The sequence below is a fragment of the Phoxinus phoxinus genome (assembly GCF_949152265.1).
Source record: "Phoxinus phoxinus genome assembly, chromosome: 25".
Lineage (NCBI taxonomy): Eukaryota > Metazoa > Chordata > Actinopteri > Cypriniformes > Leuciscidae > Phoxinus > Phoxinus phoxinus.
Genome location: NC_136900.1, coordinates 23,492,693 through 23,512,181, shown reverse-complemented (window position 1 = coordinate 23,512,181; position 19,489 = coordinate 23,492,693). Strand labels below are relative to the sequence as shown.

General features: G+C 38.8%; 1 protein-coding gene across 1 annotated transcript; it reads left to right on the top strand.

The window, feature by feature from the left end:
• The first annotated feature begins 386 nt into the window (after nt 1-386).
• On the top strand, nt 387-18,001 carry LOC306994200 (protein SPT2 homolog). Its single transcript, XM_079604634.1, has 6 exons — nt 387-1,149; nt 2,321-2,435; nt 11,720-13,135; nt 14,538-14,694; nt 14,777-14,854; nt 16,921-18,001. The coding sequence occupies exons 1-6, from the start codon at nt 1,090-1,092 to the stop codon at nt 17,018-17,020; spliced, it is 1,926 nt and encodes a 641-aa protein (XP_079460760.1). The 5' UTR covers nt 387-1,089; the 3' UTR covers nt 17,021-18,001.
• Nucleotides 18,002-19,489: the final 1,488 nt, after the last annotated feature.

Genomic DNA, 19,489 nt, shown 5'->3' with positions numbered 1-19,489 from the left:
GATCTATATCGACACCTTGTGGTGCCATTAAAAACAATATTGCCCGTCACTCTTCAATGTTTATTTTTTGCCTGAATAAGTCAAGACAATATTAAATTGCAAAATTATGTGTCGGTATCGCAAGTCGGATATATAATAAACATTTGGTATGCAAAAGAAAACACGTGCTATTTAACCAAAGAGTATTATCGTTATTGTATATGGTCATTTATATAATTTGTCTTTATTATAAGTATGTTTTAAGTTTCTTTTGTTTATTAGTTTCTGTTTGGTGACCTCAATTATTTATTTTTTATTAATTGTTTTGATCTATTTATTATATTATTTGTTTTGGTTTAGATTACGTGTTAATTTCCTAATAATTTAGTTACATTTAAAATCTCATTGGCTGTCAAACAAACAAAAACAAGGAAACGCAAGAAAAAGCACGTGTTAAAATTGTATGGACTTATATTTTGTTATATAATTAGCATAACGGGTTATTTTGTTTTGTTGTTTGTGGTCTACTATTTCTGGTGTAAGTTAATTGTGACTAATCAAAACTTTATATATAAAAAAAAAAGTTCTGAAAGAAGATAAAGTAGAAAATTGAAAGAAGAAGATGAAGAAAGCGCATGTCTTAAACAACCGGACGTGACGTGGAATGTGAACCGGAAGACGTGGGCTTGGTTGTCGTTTCGAGAGAACGCAAATCTCACTAGAGGATTTCCATATTCTCGTTGATTTACACCATTTCTCTTTAATGTCGTTTAATGACAATTTAGGGAAAGTGATACGGTATCACTGAGCAAAAACAGAACGGAACTTTTTATTGTTAACCGTTCGAGCTGTCCGTTGTTTAACGGTTTAAATGCACAGCAGCTGATCAGACATGACGGCCAGAAGCTGAAGGCTTTAATCGATGGTTTTCTTTTTTTAGTTAGTTTCTGCTTCCTCTAAACTCGTTTGATTCTGACATCAGGGGAGATCTCAGTTGACTCATAGATCGTGTTTGCGGGCACATAGGCTGGCCGAGGTGAGTGTTTGTCGACTGGCGAGTGGTAGCTATCGCTATTAGCTAAAGAAGTGAGCTGTGGACAGTGAGGGACCATGGATTTCGACAATGTGCTTTCCATCGCCACCCAGAATCGAGGAAGCGGCGGCGTACCGGTATGTATGAGGAGATATATGCATGCAAACATAATATAACGTTAACATAATTTAGTCTGTGAAGTATTTTCAAATGAGGCCCAACTTTATGTTGTGGTTTGATTAATTCAAATGTTTTACTGCTCTAACGTGTCAAACTAGCATGTTTTAGGGTAATATTAATCAAATGTGTCCATAAGTTGAGATAAAAATCTGTCATGTGGGACCTTGAAGCTTATGTAATCTTATATACACACACATGCTCATATACACATTGACGTTCCGTGTCAACTCAGCCTCCAGCTATTTTTTAAAAAAAAATAATCTTTTTTTCTTGTGAAAGAATTACATTAATGAAGAAGATCCTCATATCAATGTAATTGAACCAGAATCTTAAATCATATTAAGATATCTTTACTACTTTTTGAGTTAGACACACACACACACACACACACACACACACTTTGGAAAAATAATATTCATGGCACTCAGACAGGTATATTCTATGTAATTGTGATGATAGAAAAAACTAGATACATTTCTAGTTTCAACATTATTTATTATTTGGTTATTCCTCTTTAAAAGTAAAGAGTATCAGCAAGCGCACACTGACCCACATTTGGTTTTCGACCACTGAAAATGTTTACAGTTTACTCATGGAGCATCATTAAGGTCTCCATATCTCTGGGTTTGAACCATTATAGGGCCTTTGAAATGATGATACAAAAATAAATGTTTGTTAAAAAAAACAGAATCTAAATGGATATTAAGATATCTTTAAAACTTCTTGAGTTACAGGCATGCTAAGTTGGGTAAAACAAAACGTAAAGTATTTTCCCCCATTTTTGGACTGTCACTGTTGGCATTTAATGCAACAAAGATGGCTAGAGTCAACACATTTTACTAATAGACATACTGATCTCAGTTTAAAAATAAAATAATGCTGCCATCTTTCTAAAGTAATTGTTACACTCTGTAACTTGGCTCCAAATCTCAAAAGTGAAAATTTTATCCTCTACAAAACAGTGCATTACTCAGTAACTATACATCCATTACATTTTATATTTTGGCTTTAAAATGTAATTTTAAATTGAAATATTTTTTTTAACAGGATCAAAAACGTGAGCTGGGGAAGTTTCTGAAATTTGGTTGGAACGACCCTATAGCTTTCACTGATTTCTGTCTTTTGCAGAAGCGGTATAGCTTAAAAACTGGACCACCCAAGAAAGATGACAGAGTCAAAGGGGTTAATTCGGCTGCGGTGCAAGCCTTCTTGAAAAAACAGGCCATGGACCAAAGGAAAAAAGGTACTTTTTTTTTCTTTGCAATCTTTGTTTAGCTATATACAACATTTCTTCTTAAAGCTTGCCAGCCAAGTCATTGTTTATGTCCTCCTGTCACCATAAACCCCGTGGACCACAACACATCGCTCTTTTCCATATGATTAAAACTAATGAATGGGGACGGATGCTGTCAAGATGATAAAAATGACCGTAAATCGCCACACAAGTCCATGCTACTTATATTTACACATCATGGCAAGGTTGATCTCAGCAACATAAACGTCGCCGATTTTATTGTAAAACTATCAACTGCTTGTAGACAGTTAAACTTTGTAAAAATTGGAGAAATTGTAAATGATAATACAGAAAACCAAGACCTCAGATTTATAATAATAATATATTTATAATACAAATAGTTGCTATATAAATCAATATATTATTATATTAAATGTATTATTATATTATCATATCAAAATAAATATTTTAGTCAAAATTATTCTTCTGTGGATGCGCTCTTCTAACATTTGCAGATAAAATGTAACTGCAAAACATAAAACACTTCTCAGCACACACACCTGAAAAGGTAGTCCATGTGAAGCTAAATGGTTGTAAGCTTCTTTGAAGGGCTTATTATAAAGTCCTCCCATGCTTTGAACCATTTAGGCTAGGGCATGCAATTATTTAATAATTTTTCCGAATGCAATTTTCTCCATAGAAATGCCTCAAAGTGATGTCGCTCAGGATTTTAGGGCCAGTCTCCAATTATTGATCACTGGAAGCAGTTTTGGCCTATGCTGATCACCGAAATAATAGGCCAACTAACTAGTCTTAATGTTTAAGTATAATAAAATAAGAAATGGAAAGTATCATGAATGGCCAACTCTTTATTTGTTGGCAAGCAACATGTGTGCACCATATTTCATTCCCTCTCTAAGGTGATCAGCAACGGCTTACAGCTTAACCAATATAGCGTTCCTGTGAAAACAACAACTGCAGTCTTTATCAACAGAGTAATTAAAGGGTTAGTTCACCCAAAAATGAAAATTCTGTCAGTAATTGCTCACCCTCATGTTGTTCCAACCATGTAAGTCTTTCGTTCATCTTCGGATCACAAATTAGGATATTTTTGATGAAATCTGAAGGCAGTCTCACTCCTCCATAGGTTTTCAGAGGGACCCAAACTCGCCGGCCCAGAATAGTTATTAAAACATCGTTACAATAGTCCAAGTGACTACAGTGGCTCTGCAACTGTGTATCAGTTTAGGCACGAAACCAAAGCTCAAAGTTTACTTTGCTTCTCCGTGTTCCCTGCACAGAAAGCAGGTTGGGGAGCAGGATCACAGTAGCGGCTTAATGTTGTTATTGCGATAACGATGTAAATAGTACATTCACCACTGTTTTTGTCTATAAGTCATAGCTGCATGCATTCTTGAGAGCCTCAAACAAACTTTGATCTAAAGTAAAACATACCCTTTATTAAATAGGCCCCTATAATATAACAATCACATACCCAGTGAAAATCCAAACACCAGCCCATGCAGAAATGGAAAAGTTGCAGTTATACGTTTCTTCTGTAAAAGTGCAGATAGTTTAAAGGGCACCTATTATGACATTTAAAATGTTCCTAATGTTGTTTTGGGAGTCCCCAACAACAGTTTTACGTGCATGCAATGTCAAAAACACTTTTGTTGTCGTATAATATGCATTTATTTTTACCTGATTTGCTCACCGACTCCCAAATGATTCGTTCAACGACTCATATTTCCAAACCCCTCCTTTGCGCGACGCTAATCTGCGATTGGTCAGATGACCCAGCAGTGTTTACAGAGATAATACTTATTGTTTAACACGGAGTACAATGATGCTTTTATCAATTAAATCGTGTTATAATAATTATTATAGTCCACTGCTTTGTAGTTTGTAGTAAAAAACTAAAAATAAGATAAAGAATGTAATGTTATGTTAGAGAGCATAGCCCAGAGTTTATATTGTATAAGCACAATCAGTCTTTGTTTGCATTAGCCCGATGCATAAACATAACGTTTAAAAAATAAAAAATGCAGTTACGTTACTACGAGGTATTACTCTATTCTTTAAGACAACTCCGAAAACAACGACAAACACTTCACATATCTCAATACAATTGCCATTGAAGACCTAGAAGCTAAACGGTGCTTACACAACAAACAAAATAATAATTAAGCATGCTACATAAAACATAAAAGCAACAATTATTAATAACACTTACAGGTTGTGATACGGAGGAGGAAGCTGATGCAAATACACTTGGAACTGAACCTTCCTTCAATATCAGCCGGCTCGCGAATCCAAGTTTGATTGCATTTAAAAAGCAATCGTCTTCAAAATGACGCGAACAAAGCACAAGGCTCGGACTATACTTCTGTGGTATAGTTGTATATATGAATTGTAGCCACTTAGTCTTCAAATGCTCCTCCTTGGACAGATGAATAAAGTTTGCTTTTGAGTCGCACTTCAGAACACAGCGTCTCGTCGCCCTGATGTTTCCAAGTTTGCCTTGGAGCGCAATAAGTGGGCGTATCATATTCAAATAACTTGACAAGTTGACGTCATCTAGTCAGAGAAAAAGCTTCGGTCTTCTAACGATTCATAAAAATGACTCAGAGTCGACTCTTACTTTTGAAAGACAATAACTTTATATACGGTGCACTTTCATATTTCAAACTTTGCTGGATGTTTTTGTTCACTTAGATCTATGTTAGACACTACATGAAAGGTACATTTCAAAATTCCATAATAGGTGCCCTTTAATAATAGTGCAACTGTACTGAAAAAATCACACAATAATTACACACAATAATAATTCAAATCAATTACAAGTTTGAAATGTAAATACAGATTCGGTGTTTATTTATACTCTTATGGTGCAAAGTGTTCCAAAAAATAGTGCAAACAGCAAAAGTAACAATCCCTACCATGTCTCCAGATAGGTTACAAAATTACAAGAGTGCAAATAATCAAGCCTTATTTAATTATAGAACTTAAGCAATTAGAACTAAAACTTGGTAACCGTGTATGAAGGAAAACGTATGAATACATAATTGTCAAGAATAAAACTAAATAGAAAATGTAAATAACACTCCAGGTCTCCGCACCAGTCACGTAACTGAAAACTATGAAAGCCGTGTGACCGGCCAACCGGTATAATTTTAAAAATACATTACGGAAATTATTCATTAATAAAGTTTGACTACTCGCAGCAGTCTCGCATGCGCTTAGAGCTCGTGTGAATTGTACGTATAAAATGAAGTTAACGAACAACCTCGATCCATCAACGCCACATAGGGCGCTGAATTTCACTGCGCTTCATGAAGAGTTTTTATTTTGCGTGACGAAGCCGTTCTCCGGAGATGTGTTAAGATAGCGGAGTGCATTCATGATTATTAGGCTACCGGTACAATAATCCTCCTGGCGTCGGGTCTGAGTGAGTCATTTACTCTCTTACCTTTGTTCTTTGATTAAAATGAATGACACTTTAAGACCAGTGTCTTAAACGCGTTGTTTGTGTTTGAGCTCCGTCGATTTGATTCAAAATCCGGGATTTCTCTCTTTAAACTCACTTACAACTAATATTTTCTACTTTTTCTCACTGAGAAACACTGACGCTCAAAATATCGTAGTTACAACGCGGACTGTTGAGTAGACGCGTCTCAAACCGATTGACCCAATACCGGTCCGTTACACCTGTGGGTCGGACGGCTGAGCGCGTCTTCTTTACACTCACTTACAAACGAACATTTTCTACTTTTACTCACTGAGAAGCACTGCTGCTCAAAATCTCATAGTTACAACGCGGACTGTTGAGTAGACGCGTCTCAAACCGATTGACCCAATACCGGTCCGTTACACCTGTGGGTCGAACGGCTGAGCGCGTCTTCTTTACACTCATTTACAAACGAACATTTTCTCGCCTATCGTGCGTCTACATCACACCCGTACCATTAAAAAGACAGATTATATCCAAGATTTCAGTTATAAATTAGCGTTAATATTGATAGCATCACTGGTAGCGTCGTTGCTAACTTACTGTCCATCTGTTTAAATGGCGAATATATCAAATGTAACGTTATGTTGTCTACCTTTTGGTGCAGGTGAGGACACATTCGAGCTGCAGGCGGTGCAGTCTGAGCTGGAAGCTGTAGAAAAGCAGATCCGCGACCTTCTAGAGAGACAAGCCGAGCTAAGAGACCGGCGTTTAGCTCTTGAAACATCTCGCGTCGATGCACACAAATCAGTTAATAATCCGCAGACTCCGATTGCGTCAACACCGTGCGTCTCTCAGCATTGGTCCCGTGCGCCAAGGCGGTTCTCACAAGTTTCATACACCCCGGCTCCGAGGCGCCGTCACGAAGCTTGGGTTGTTTCGCAGCGGAAGACGCGAAGAATCTCTCCGCCCCTCCCGGTTTTCGAGATTTCCACTCAGAACCGCTTCTCCCCTCTTCGCGAAACGGAACGCGATGCTGTGATTATCGGCGATTCAATTGTTCGGAACGTCCACGCTACGTCAGGTAAAAGTAAGGTGCGTAGCCACTGTTTTCCTGATGACCGTGTTTCTGATATCGCTGCGCGAGTACCCGAGATCTTGAACGGTGACGAGCGCGTCGGAGCTGTCGTCTTGCACGCAGGAGCGAACGACGTCAGGCTGCGGCAGACGGAGGTTTTGAAAAAGGATTATAGGAACCTAATCGAGACGGTACGCACCGCATCGCCTGAAATAACGATCATCGTGTCTGGGCCGCTTCCCACGTATCGACAAGGGCATGAGAAGTTCAGTAGATTATTCGCGCTAAATGAATGGTTAATGTCATGGTGCAATGAGCAGAAACTGCTCTTTATAAATAATTGGAATCTATTTTGGGAGCGTCCTAGGCTCTTCCGCGCTGATGGCTTACACCCAAGTAGAAATGGAGCGGATCTTCTGTCGGATAACATCTCCAAGACGTTAAAGACCGTTTGACTAGTTACCAAAAATCCAAATCACAGTCTCTGCTGCACCAAATTAATTGATATAAATACTAGTTTAGAACATTTAATAGAAACTGTGTCTATTCCTCGTTTAGTGAGATCAAATAATAAATCTACTGTAGGATCTAGGAAAAATCTAATTGTTATTAAAACAGAAAATCTCGCTATTAGTGAACAAAAACAATTTCTAAAGCTAGGTCTTCTGAACATTAGATCACTCACACCTAAAGCAGCTATTGTAAATGAAATAGTCACAGATAATAGCATCGATGTACTTTGCCTTACTGAAACCTGGCTTAAACCAAATGACTATTTCGGTCTAAATGAGTCCACTCCACCAGGATACGGTTATAAGCATGAGCCCCGTCTGATTGGTCGTGGCGGCGGTGTTGCAACAATCTATAGAGATATTCTTAATGTTACTCAGAAAACAGGTGACAAATTTAATTCGTTTGAAGTACTTGTATTAAATGTTACGCTCTTAGATGTAAGGAAAAAATCCCTATTATCTCTAGCCTTGGCTACCGTATATAGACCGCCAGGGCCCTACGCTGATTTCCTAAAAGAGTTTGCAGATTTTCTCTCAGATCTATTGGTCAACGTCGATAAAGCATTAATTGTTGGAGATTTCAACATACACGTAGATAATTCAAATGATGCGTTAGGGGCTGCGTTTACAGATTTATTAAACTCCTTTGGGGTCAAGCAAAACGTCACCGGACCAACTCATCGTCTTAATCATACACTCGATTTAATTATATCATACGGAACCGATCCAACCGATATAGATATCATTCCACAAAGTGATGGTGTCAGTGACCACTTCCTGGTAACTTGTATATTACGGACTACAGTACTATGTCATACTGCGCCGCGTTACCGACCAGGCAGAACAATCCTTCCATCCACCATAGATAATTTCTCAAATTGCTTATCTGATTTGTCTCAGTTACTGCCTGAACCCAAACAAACAGACGAATTAGAGGAAGTAACTAGCACTATGAGCACCATTCTCTCTAGAACATTGGATATTGTTGCACCCATTAGATTAAAAAAGGTCAGAGAGAAAAGTAAAGCACCATGGTACAACAATACTACGCATGTTCTAAAGAGAGAAACCCGTAAATTAGAGCGTAAATGGAAACAAACTAATTTAGAGGTCTTTAGAATCGCGTGGAAAGACAGTATGTCACGTTATAAAAAGGCCCTAAAAGCGGCAAGGGCTGAGCATCTCCGCAAACTAATAGAAAACAACCAAAATAATCCAAGATTTTTATTTACCACCGTGGCTAGACTAATAAATAAACAAACGTCACCTGACCAAAATATCCCGTTACAGTTTAGCAGTAATGATTTCATGAACTTCTTCACTGAGAAAATAGAAAGCATCAGAACCACAATTGTAAACACTCAATCTTCAATCGCGCCTTATAAATCAGCCTCAATTATCACCCCACAAGAACAATTACAGCGCTTTACAACTATAGAACAAAAAGAGCTAAATAAACTTATCACTTCATCTAAAACAACAACGTGCTTATTAGATCCTATACCAACTAAACTACTGAAAGAAGTGTTACCTGTAGTGGAAGAGCCTCTTCTCAATATCATTAACTCGTCTCTATCTTTAGGTCACGTTCCAAAAACATTTAAACTGGCAGTTATAAAACCACTCATTAAGAAACCACAATTAGACCCACATAATCTAGCAAATTATAGACCCATTTCAAATCTTCCATTTATGTCTAAAATACTAGAAAAAGTTGTGTCCGCTCAACTGAGCTCTTTTTTGCAAGAAAATGACATCTATGAAAAGTTTCAGTCTGGATTCAGGCCGCACCATAGCACTGAAACTGCGCTCGTTAAAATCACTAATGATTTACTTTTAGCTTCAGACCAAGGCTGTATCTCAATACTAGTTTTACTTGATCTTAGTGCTGCGTTCGATACTATAGATCACACAATACTCTTAGATCGACTACAAAATTATACTGGCGTTCAAGGACAAGCATTAAGCTGGTTTAGATCATACTTATCTGACCGCTACCATTTTGTCTATTTAAATGGAAAAAAATCGATCATAACTTCAGTAAACTATGGAGTGCCGCAGGGATCTGTGCTAGGCCCTCTATTATTCTCAATATATATGCTGCCACTTGGAAATATTATAAGGAAACATGGAATTAGTTTCCATTGTTATGCTGATGACACTCAATTATATATTTCATCACGGCCGGATGAAAACGCTAAATTATCAAAATTGACAGAGTGTGTTAAAGATATAAAAGATTGGATGACGCGTAATTTTCTTCTATTAAATCCAGACAAGACGGAGGTACTACTCATCGGTTCAAAAAAACGCCCACAAAACCTCTCACAATACAACTTTAACATAGTAGGATGTCCTGCTACTTTATCCTCTACAGTAAAAGACCTGGGTGTCATACTAGACTGCGACCTGTCTTTTAAAAATCATATTTCATATGTTACAAAAACGGCATTTTTCCACCTTAGAAACATTGCTAAGCTACGTAATATGCTATCAGTTTCTGATGCAGAAAAGTTAGTTCATGCATTCATGACCTCGAGACTAGATTACTGTAATGCTTTATTAGCTGGTTGTCCTGCATCCTCAATAAACAAGCTACAGTTAGTCCAAAATGCAGCCGCTAGAGTTCTTACCAGATCAAGAAAATATGATCATATAACACCGATCTTATCATCTCTACACTGGTTACCTATAAAGTTCCGTATTAATTATAAGGTATTGTTACTGACTTATAAAGCTCTAAACGGCTTAGCTCCAGTTTATTTAACGGATCTTCTATCGCCCTATAATCCATCGCGCTCTTTAAGATCGCTAAATTCGAGGCTTTTGGTTATACCTAGGATATCTAAGTCCACCAAAGGAGGGAGAGCATTCTCACATTTAGCTCCAAAACTCTGGAATAGCCTTCCTGATACTGTTCGTTGCTCAGAGTCGCTCTCCCAGTTCAAAACTAGATTAAAGACGCATCTCTTTAACCAGGCATTCATATAAATGTTCTAATCTTACAGTTAAATCCGGCCTCTAGTTCATAACCGCCAGAGGAGAACTGGCCCCCGACTGAGCCTGGGTTCTCCCAAGGTTTATTTTTTTCTCCATTAGGTCACCTGATGGAGTTTTTCGTTTCCTTGCCACTGTTGCCTTTGGCTTGCTCAGTTGGGGATATTCAATTTAATGAATCAATCAATATTACTATTGATTAGCATTACCAAACATGGACGTTTTATTATTATTTTAATTTAATACTGTGAAGCTGCTTTGATACAATCTGTATTGTGAAAAGCGCTATACAAATATTCTTGACTTGACTTGACTTGACCAGCCGCTGCTGACAGAGACGCGATCTGACACACGTCCCATTTCCTCACAAATCTCGACGTTCATTTAAGACTGCTCGTATGAGGACACTCGACAAAGCTGACATTTTGGCATAATTTGTGTGTTATGGTTTGTTCAAGCCCGAAAGAGAACTTGATACTGATGCGCGTCTTTTCTTTTGTGTGTGTGTGTAATAGGCAGGACTTACAGCGCGGTCTCTTTAGTCTTGTCGCTCTTGAACGGTTTAAAAGCAATCTCATTAATAAGAGCGTCATCATACAACGCAAAATATTTTTATCGCTTTAAATGTTTTTTTGTTTTTTTTTGCGGTTCCGCGGTGGGGAAGTGATGAAACCGGTGTTGTGACTGAACACCGTGTAACACAGACTATCGTAGCAAGCCTAGTCACTATACATCTCATGTTTCCCAGCAACGCTAGCGTGGCAGCGCCAAACACCAGGCTTGTTCGAGATGGTTCGGCTTCTCGCAGACCGATCGTCGCATGAGATCAAAACACTGCGAAAGCGATCCAAAAGCTCCGAGTCGAATGCGCCCCTAACACTCCCGCAGCTCCGATCGGTCCGCGCCGCTCCGATGCGTCTCGAACAAGCCTTCCATCAACAATGGCACTCTTTGCGTTACAATTGACGATCATGGCTTTGCGAACCCACATCGGCATCCAAACTCGGCGAATCCAACACACGTTCGTGCAGCTCGTCGTAACTTGCATAGACGGAGATTACAATCGAGCTACTATTAGCTGCTATTTAAAAAATGGCGGTCACAAGTTTCTGTTCGTCTTGTTGGTCACGGTCACCACGCCTAGTAAACTAGTCTCTGGCTCTGAACCAGCACTCAATCTGCCTTGGTGGAAAAGGGGTATGATAGTCTGGAGCCACATGATGCATATTTTGATGTCACTTTGCTTCCCCTTTTTTAGAAATCCAGAATAAGAAGGCAAAAGAAGAACTGTTAGCCAAAAGAGTGGAGCTGAAATCAGACAGGAAGGCACGAGCAATGGCTTCACGAACCAAGGACAATTTCAAAGGATACAACGGCGTCCCTGTCATAGACCAGCCCAAAAAGAGGCAGTCGAAGGGAGACCGATCAGACGACCAGGACAGGTCAAACACATATGATGATGATGATGATGTTGATAATTACGACTATGAGGGTACAGATTCTGAATCTGATGAAGATGAACGTGAACAAAGCAGGCCTGTTAAGCCTCCGCCTCAGCCTCCGTCCCGGGCTGAGTTCTCCAACAAAGCTGACAGCAAACCGAAAAAAGCGAGTGCTCCAGCTAGGTCCGCCCCGCCAGCAATGAACTTTGCAGAGCTTTTGAAACTTGCGCAAAAGAAGCAGTATGAACCTGTTGAAATGAAAGTAGTGAAGAAGACTGAAGAGAGGCTCAGAACAGCAGAGGAGATTCGAGAACTCGAATTGGAGCGCAGGGTTAAGACGCAGAGTAAAGGGAAGGACGCAAAACCAGACAAGAATTCAGGACAGAAAGACAGCAGATCTCAATCCAGCTCAAATTCTCAGAAGAGGAATGTAGACCGAGATGGCAAAAATGGGAAATTGCCCAAGCCACCAGTAGAAAAGCACCAGTCAAGTAGTGCCAGCAAAAAGCCAAAGCTTCAAGCATCCAGTGAACGCACTCCAGGTTCTGCCAAACTACATGGAGATAGAAACAACTCAGGCTCATCGGGTGTCTTAAATGGTAAATCTGCCATGAAATATGGTGCTCAGTTTAATGCAAAACAAGCACCACCTAGACCATCACAAGGCCAAAGGCCCACAAGCTCAAGTGACCTTACCCCAAGGAAGGGGAATACCTCAGTATCTCAAGGGAAATCAAGTATTTCGGGAAGTCGCACTGTAGCTGCTCCTGGTGCGGCTAGATCAGGGCAAGGGCCACACAGAAACTCTGGGCAGGGGAGACCTAGTAACTCCGATAGGGGTGGGCAACCTCAGAAACCAGCAAAACCAGTACATTTATCACGACCTGGGAGCGTTGCTCCACCTCGGCCTGGTAGCAACGGACTCGTACGACCCTCTTCTGGTGTGCCCTCAAAGCAACCAAGACCGGGTGGTAGTTTTCAAGGTCAGCAAGTTCCTGGAAGCTCCAGGGCTTTTATAAATGGACCAAATAGGATGGGAGGTGGTGTTTCTGGGAGACCGGTAAATGGCATGGGATCTGGCCCTGGTAGACCTCAGTGCACTGTTATTTCAGAGACTATTTCATCAAAGAACTTCGCGTTGAGACCGGGGATGGTTTCGAGGCCTCCGGGGCCACAAGGCCCCAGGACAGTGATTGCCCCCTCAGGCCACAGAGTCTTGGTTAAACCTGCTGGTAAGAGATAAGAGAAACGTTTCATTCATCTAATTGTTAATATTGTGAAGATAATTACTGTTTCTACACTGTAAAAAAATGCTTTTCTTACTTAGTATTTTAGTGTAGTTTCCAGTCCAAATATCTAAAAATTCTTTCTTAGTAATATGACATAGGATATTATGTCCTGTTTTCCAGGGGAATTCATACAAATTGAGTTTTTGCTTTAAAAAAAAAAGCTAAATTATCTGCCAATGGGGTAAGAAAAATAATCTTCATTCAAACAGAAACAAGATCATTTTTCTGACCCCAGTGGCAGATAATTTTGCTTGTATTAAACAAAAACTCACTTAATTTTTATTTATTTTCCCAGAAAACGAGACTTAATATCTTATGAAATTTTACTCATCTAGTAAATGCATCTTGATTTAAGAATTGTTTGATATTTGGACTGGAAACAAGACAAAAATACTAAGAAAAGCATTTTTTTGCAGTGTATGGATCACAATCCCAAGATACCCCAAAATAATTCTTATTTGTCCCTTGAAAGAAAACAGAAGATCCATTAATAAATTTACAACAGAAGTAGGCATTACAGGATTAAACGGGTCAACACTTAACAGAATATAAAGCGTTAATCACTTACTGACCTGGTCTGTGCAAAGTTTTTATTGATCTCATGTCATGTATAATTAATAGGGCCGGTACTCGATAAAAAAAAAAAAATCTAATTAATTAGAGGCTTTGTAATTAATTCATCGAAATGAATCGCATTTGAATTGCATATTATAAATATTTGACCTAAGAACAGTGAGAAGTAATTTTTTTCACATGGATTTTTAGTATACCATTGAATAATGACTGAATACATAAGCTTAAGCAACAAAATATTGTTTATTTTTGTTCAACCAAGTCCAGCAGACCAGTGCTATTTTTGCCATTAAGTGTAGCAATAACATATTTACATATGCAAATTCCTTTATTGGTGTGAAAATTTCTTTTGATTTGCTTCAAGCAGATTTTGAGATAACATGCTATGTTTTTGAGGACGGGAGGAATTCTGGGGGGGAATTTTAGGATTTTGCTGACAGGGATAGGATCTTATACCAGATATTATACAACAGCAGAATAATCCTTTAATTGTACTTGATGGGAGTTGATCATGGATGCTTAGTGAATCATCTGCAAAACTAGGAATCCTGTTTTTTGTTTACATCCTCGTTATTTTGTGACTCAACTCTTGCGTTAATTGTGTCTCTGAATTGCTGCATTGAATTTGCATTGGTTTATGAAGCATTTACACACACCTTCATTATTTTCATGAATGAGGCAGGTTGTTTTTAACTTGTAGTCCGTAGCAACATCAATGCCTTATGTGTGTTCCTGCATGTTTTTTAAGTTGTATCCCCTGCTATTTTTGAAGGACCATCGTTGCCCCCCATAACATCCACTTATAAACGGAAGTATGAAGAAGAGGAAGAGTACGACTCTGAGATGGATGACTTCATCGACGACGAAGGAGAAGACCAAGATGAAGTTTCAAAACATATCAGGGAAATCTTTGGCTATGACAGGAGCAAGTGAGTTCTTGCGTATTTGCATAGAGCCTTAAAATACAAGTGTTTTTTTTGCATTGTGGTAACGTGTCCTCCTTTCCAATAGATATAAAGACGAAAGCGACTACGCACTGAAGTTTATGGAGAGCAGCTGGAAAGATCAGCAGAAAGAGGAAGCAAGGAGGTAAGCCAACAAATTCAGCTGCATACTAAATCGTAGCTTTAGCCGCGTTTCCACCGAAATTACCCGGAACAATTTGTCCCAGGAACTTTTTTTGCCCCAGACCGGTTGCTTTCTGCGTTTACACCGCGGTCTAAAGTACCGGGAAGATTATAAACTGCGCCCGACTGCTCCTCCCAGTCTGTGACGGACAGTAATCAGTTTTGAGCGCCACATTTAATAAGTATGGAGGAGATTCGAACTGTGCTGCAGTTGTTTGTGATGTATTGGTTTACTAACTAGGTAATTAACGGCAGAAAAGAGACAAGCACTGATACTAAAGCGTGTTCAGAAAGCTCGTAATGCTATAAAATTAGACGATGCGGACATTGACCGTGAGACGGCTGGGACGAACGCGCAGAAAATTTCCTGTTACACAAATACGCTTAAAGGATAATTCCGGTATTTAACACCTTGAGTCTATATTGTAGTTTTTTTTGGATGAACAAGAGTGGTGGACAACATTTTTTTGACAATGGTTCCTCTCTCGAGTTTTTGACTATAAAAGAATTGGCCATGGACCCATTTAACATTGGAGTCAATGTGCATGTCCGAAAATGTCATTAAAACAGCCAATAATGTTCGTTTACAAAACTGTTAAACTCACCGAGTGATTAGTGGTGTTCGTTGATGTTCCAGAAACAAAAAGTGTTGCGAAATACAGTTTCTGTCGTGTTTTATTCGTCATTTTGTAAAATCACATTGAATTCTGTTGAAGGACTGAGTGCTCGTTAATATCAGGTTAATATTAATGCGCTAACGGAAACGGAAAGGGGGCTATTTACATTTGGTCGATGTAATCTTTTTGCTCGCTTCCGTTTCTCATAAGGCTAGCGAGCAGAGCTCTTTACCGCAGTTTTTGACCGCACAAATTCTAACCATATTGAAAGACGTGACCACTGACCAGTGCAATATGAAGTTGAACTCGACTGTGACCGTGAGTGTCCCGCGAGACATAAACATCGGTTATCGCCATCAAGTGGTCGGGAGTGTGCTAACGCTTCAGATTCAAATATTGAGCGGAAGTTACACGGTTCTGAAAAAATAGTTCCACTATAGCAAAATAAACGGATTGGAATCATATATTGCGACGATATATTGTTTATAATCATCAACGAACACCACTAACCACTCGGTGAGTTTAACAGTTTTGTAAACGAACATTATTGGCTGTTTTAATGACATTTTCGGACATGCCCATTGACTCCAATGTTAAATGGGTCCATGGCCAATTCTATTATAGTCAAAAACTCGAGAGAGGAACCATTGTCAAAAAAATTGTCCACCACTCTTGTTCATCCAAAACAAACTACAATATAGACTCAATGTGTTAAATACCGGAATTATCCTTTAATAAAGCCTGAACCTCGTCGTCGGTCCAGCTGTGTGTTTAAAAAAAAAAATTTAATTCCATATTTGCAGATCGACGACTCTCACTGCGTGAAGCCACAAACCGCAATAGATTTTTAAAAATGTCGGTTAAAATAAAATGCTGCGTTGAGTCATCCAATCAAAATGCGGCGTGAACCCAACCAATCAGCATGTTCAGCGCACAAGTCCCGCCCCCGAAAGTTCCTGAACTTTGAAAAGTACTATCTCGCCAGCAGGGACTTTCTGAGGGGGAAATATTTACCCGGAACTTCATTTAGACCCTGATTCCTGCGGTGTAAACACACCGAGTACCAGCCCACAGTCCCTATAGTTCCTGGGGAAAGTTCCCGCGGTGGAAACGCGGCTATAGACTAACTGACGTGGTTCATCATAATTTTCACCAAATCGGCTATTGCCTCTTTCGGTGTGTTTCTTGTGCTATGCCTTGCCCTGATTGTCTGATTAGCCTGCGAATGGCAGTGCTTGAGGACCAGGAAGAGGAAAAACGAGAACTTGAGGAGATGAATCGGAAGAATCCCAAGAAGGGAAAATGATTGTTTTCCGATAGACTGAAATAAAATGCTTCTCTCCCTTTAACGCAGAAGACCGGAGAAAGTCAGTTACTATAATGACATCTGTTTTTTTTTTGTCTGCTTCAGTTTACGCCTGGGTATAAAGGAGGATGAAGAAGAACTGCGAATGGAGGAGGAGGAGATGAAAAGAAAACTAGCAATGAAAGCAAACCGGAAAAAGATTTAGTTGACTTGACTTTGATCTAGTCTTTTTTGGGTGGAGCCGAGCGGAGTGGGTGGAGCCGAGCGGAGTGGGTGGAGCCACGGACATTGTTACACTATTTATTTAAACGGCCAAACCAAACCGTGGGAGCAGGTTTGCACTATCATGAGCCCGTCTGACGAAGCTGAGCTTGGGAGAAAATCATGTATGAAATTAATATCTGAGAATCACAATGGCAATTTTTTGTATCTGTAGAAACTATGTAAGTATATTGATGTGGATGCCTTACACCTCAAGCACCAACAACTTCAAAATTGGTCCTGATTTCGGGAGAGTTATTTTATTACTGATAGTACTATTTAATTGATGAGAAAAGACAGAAGACTGCCATTTTTCCAATGTATTTTTTTGTTAAACTTATTTGACAGATTCTTTTGTCCTGTCATTTGTTAATTCATTATGTTTGCTTTAATTGTGGATCTGGTTACAGAAATCTGAAAGAAAAAATGAGTTAGTTGGTATGGAACTTGAATATTAACTTCACTTTGCACATGGTCTTGTAATGCGAATTACATCAGTCAAATTTCAGCATTTCTTGCTTCGTCTAGACAGCTAGTCCACTAACTAATTTGTAACATTAGTTGCAATGCCATGGTATTCTGTGAAGCACCATTTGATACTATGGGTTACAAATGCTTCCATGGGGTTATTGATCCAGACAATCTTTGTAGAAATTAAGCGTTATGCTCAAATAAAGTGCTAAAGTGGTTTTGACCAACAGAGTGCATGACTCGGTATAGCTATGGAAAAGGCATGCTAACATTTGCCTACCTTTACTTATTATTTGCTCGCTCTAATTTTGTCACTGACCGCTCAAGTACACCATCATGTGTCTTCATTATCTACACAGTATGGGTGAGCGGGGCACAACCTAACACAGGGCTAGTTGTGACACACATGGTTTAAAGGCACACTATGTAGAAATTGCACCTTAAAGGGTTAGTTCACCCAAAAATGAAAATAATGTCATTAATGACTCACCCTCATGTCGTTCTAAGCCCGTAAGACCTCCGTTCATCTTCCGAACACAGTTTAAGATATTTTAGATTTAGTCCGAGAGCTTTCTGTCTCTCCATTGAAAATGTGTGTACGGTATACTGTCCATGTCCAGAAAGGTAATGATGACATCATCAAAGTAGTCCATGTGACATCAGTGGGTTAGTTAGAATTTTTTTAACCATCAAAAATACATTTTGGTCCAAAAATAACAAAAACTACGACTTTATTCAGCATTGTATTCTCTTCCGGGTCTGTTGTCAATCTGCGTTCACGACTCCGCAGTGACGCTGCTGACGTAAGACGCTGCTGACGTGTCATCTGGTGCGCCGGAGCTTTGTTTACAGTCTGAGGGAGACGCAACAACACGGTTTGAAATCGCTGGCGTTTCTGACGTCACAAACTACCTTGTAACCAATCAGATCAACGTGTGATCGTCAACCAGTGGATCTCTGAGTGAGTGAGTGGAGGCGGGGCTCATTTGCATATTCATAGAACCACGTATACTAAATGAGGTGATGGTGTAAAGTTACAATCAAGCTATTTTAAGGCATGGAGACATTTTTTTTTTTTTTCAAGGAAAAATTGTTTAAATAGTTAATTTTAGTGATCAAAGATGAGTTTTAAGAGATCCAATTATTGACTACAGGGGGATACTCCTAGTTTAACTCCTAGTTGTGCATAAATGTGCCCCTATTATAACTATTCTATTCTATATTTTTATTAATTCTATTAACAAATAAAGAAGTGTAAAGCCAGCTCACTGAGAATAACTGCTCCAAAAGAATTTATTAAAAAAGCAACGTTTCGACCCACAGGTCTTCACCAGGCAACAATTAATATTAATTGTATTAAACCATGAGAAAAAGGTGAGTAAAGAGAGTCACTGTTCAGAAATTATGAATTATTATTATGTTTTGGACTATGCTGTATTTTGTGGTGTGTTTGTCATACTCAAAACTTACTTTATTTTTAGTTATAAAAAAATGCCATTATTTTATATGAAAAAGTTAATAATAGTATTTTAAATATATTTTAGTTTGAAAGTCAAAAAGTGTTAGGTTGTGCTCCGCTCTCCCCTACAGAGCCACAAAAAATTAAATAAAAATAAAATGGAGGAAAAATAAGTTGAACAGAAAAAGTGAATATAACCTCAACATTTAAAAAAATATATTGCATCAGAAAACTCTAGTATAAATACCCAGTGGTGCTTCACCCAATATATTTGTATTTTGATAAGCAAGCATGCATTTGGTCGAATGAGCTTGAATGAGATATGCAGATCTGTTCTGCTGGATATGTTCCCATCCGATTGGCTGTTCGATTATTGTGGGCGGGACAAAGCCTTATATTGAAGCATTGAAACAAACACTTAAGTATATTATTCCAATGATTGTCATAAACATTGCATAATTTTTTTTTATTCTGGAAATCTCT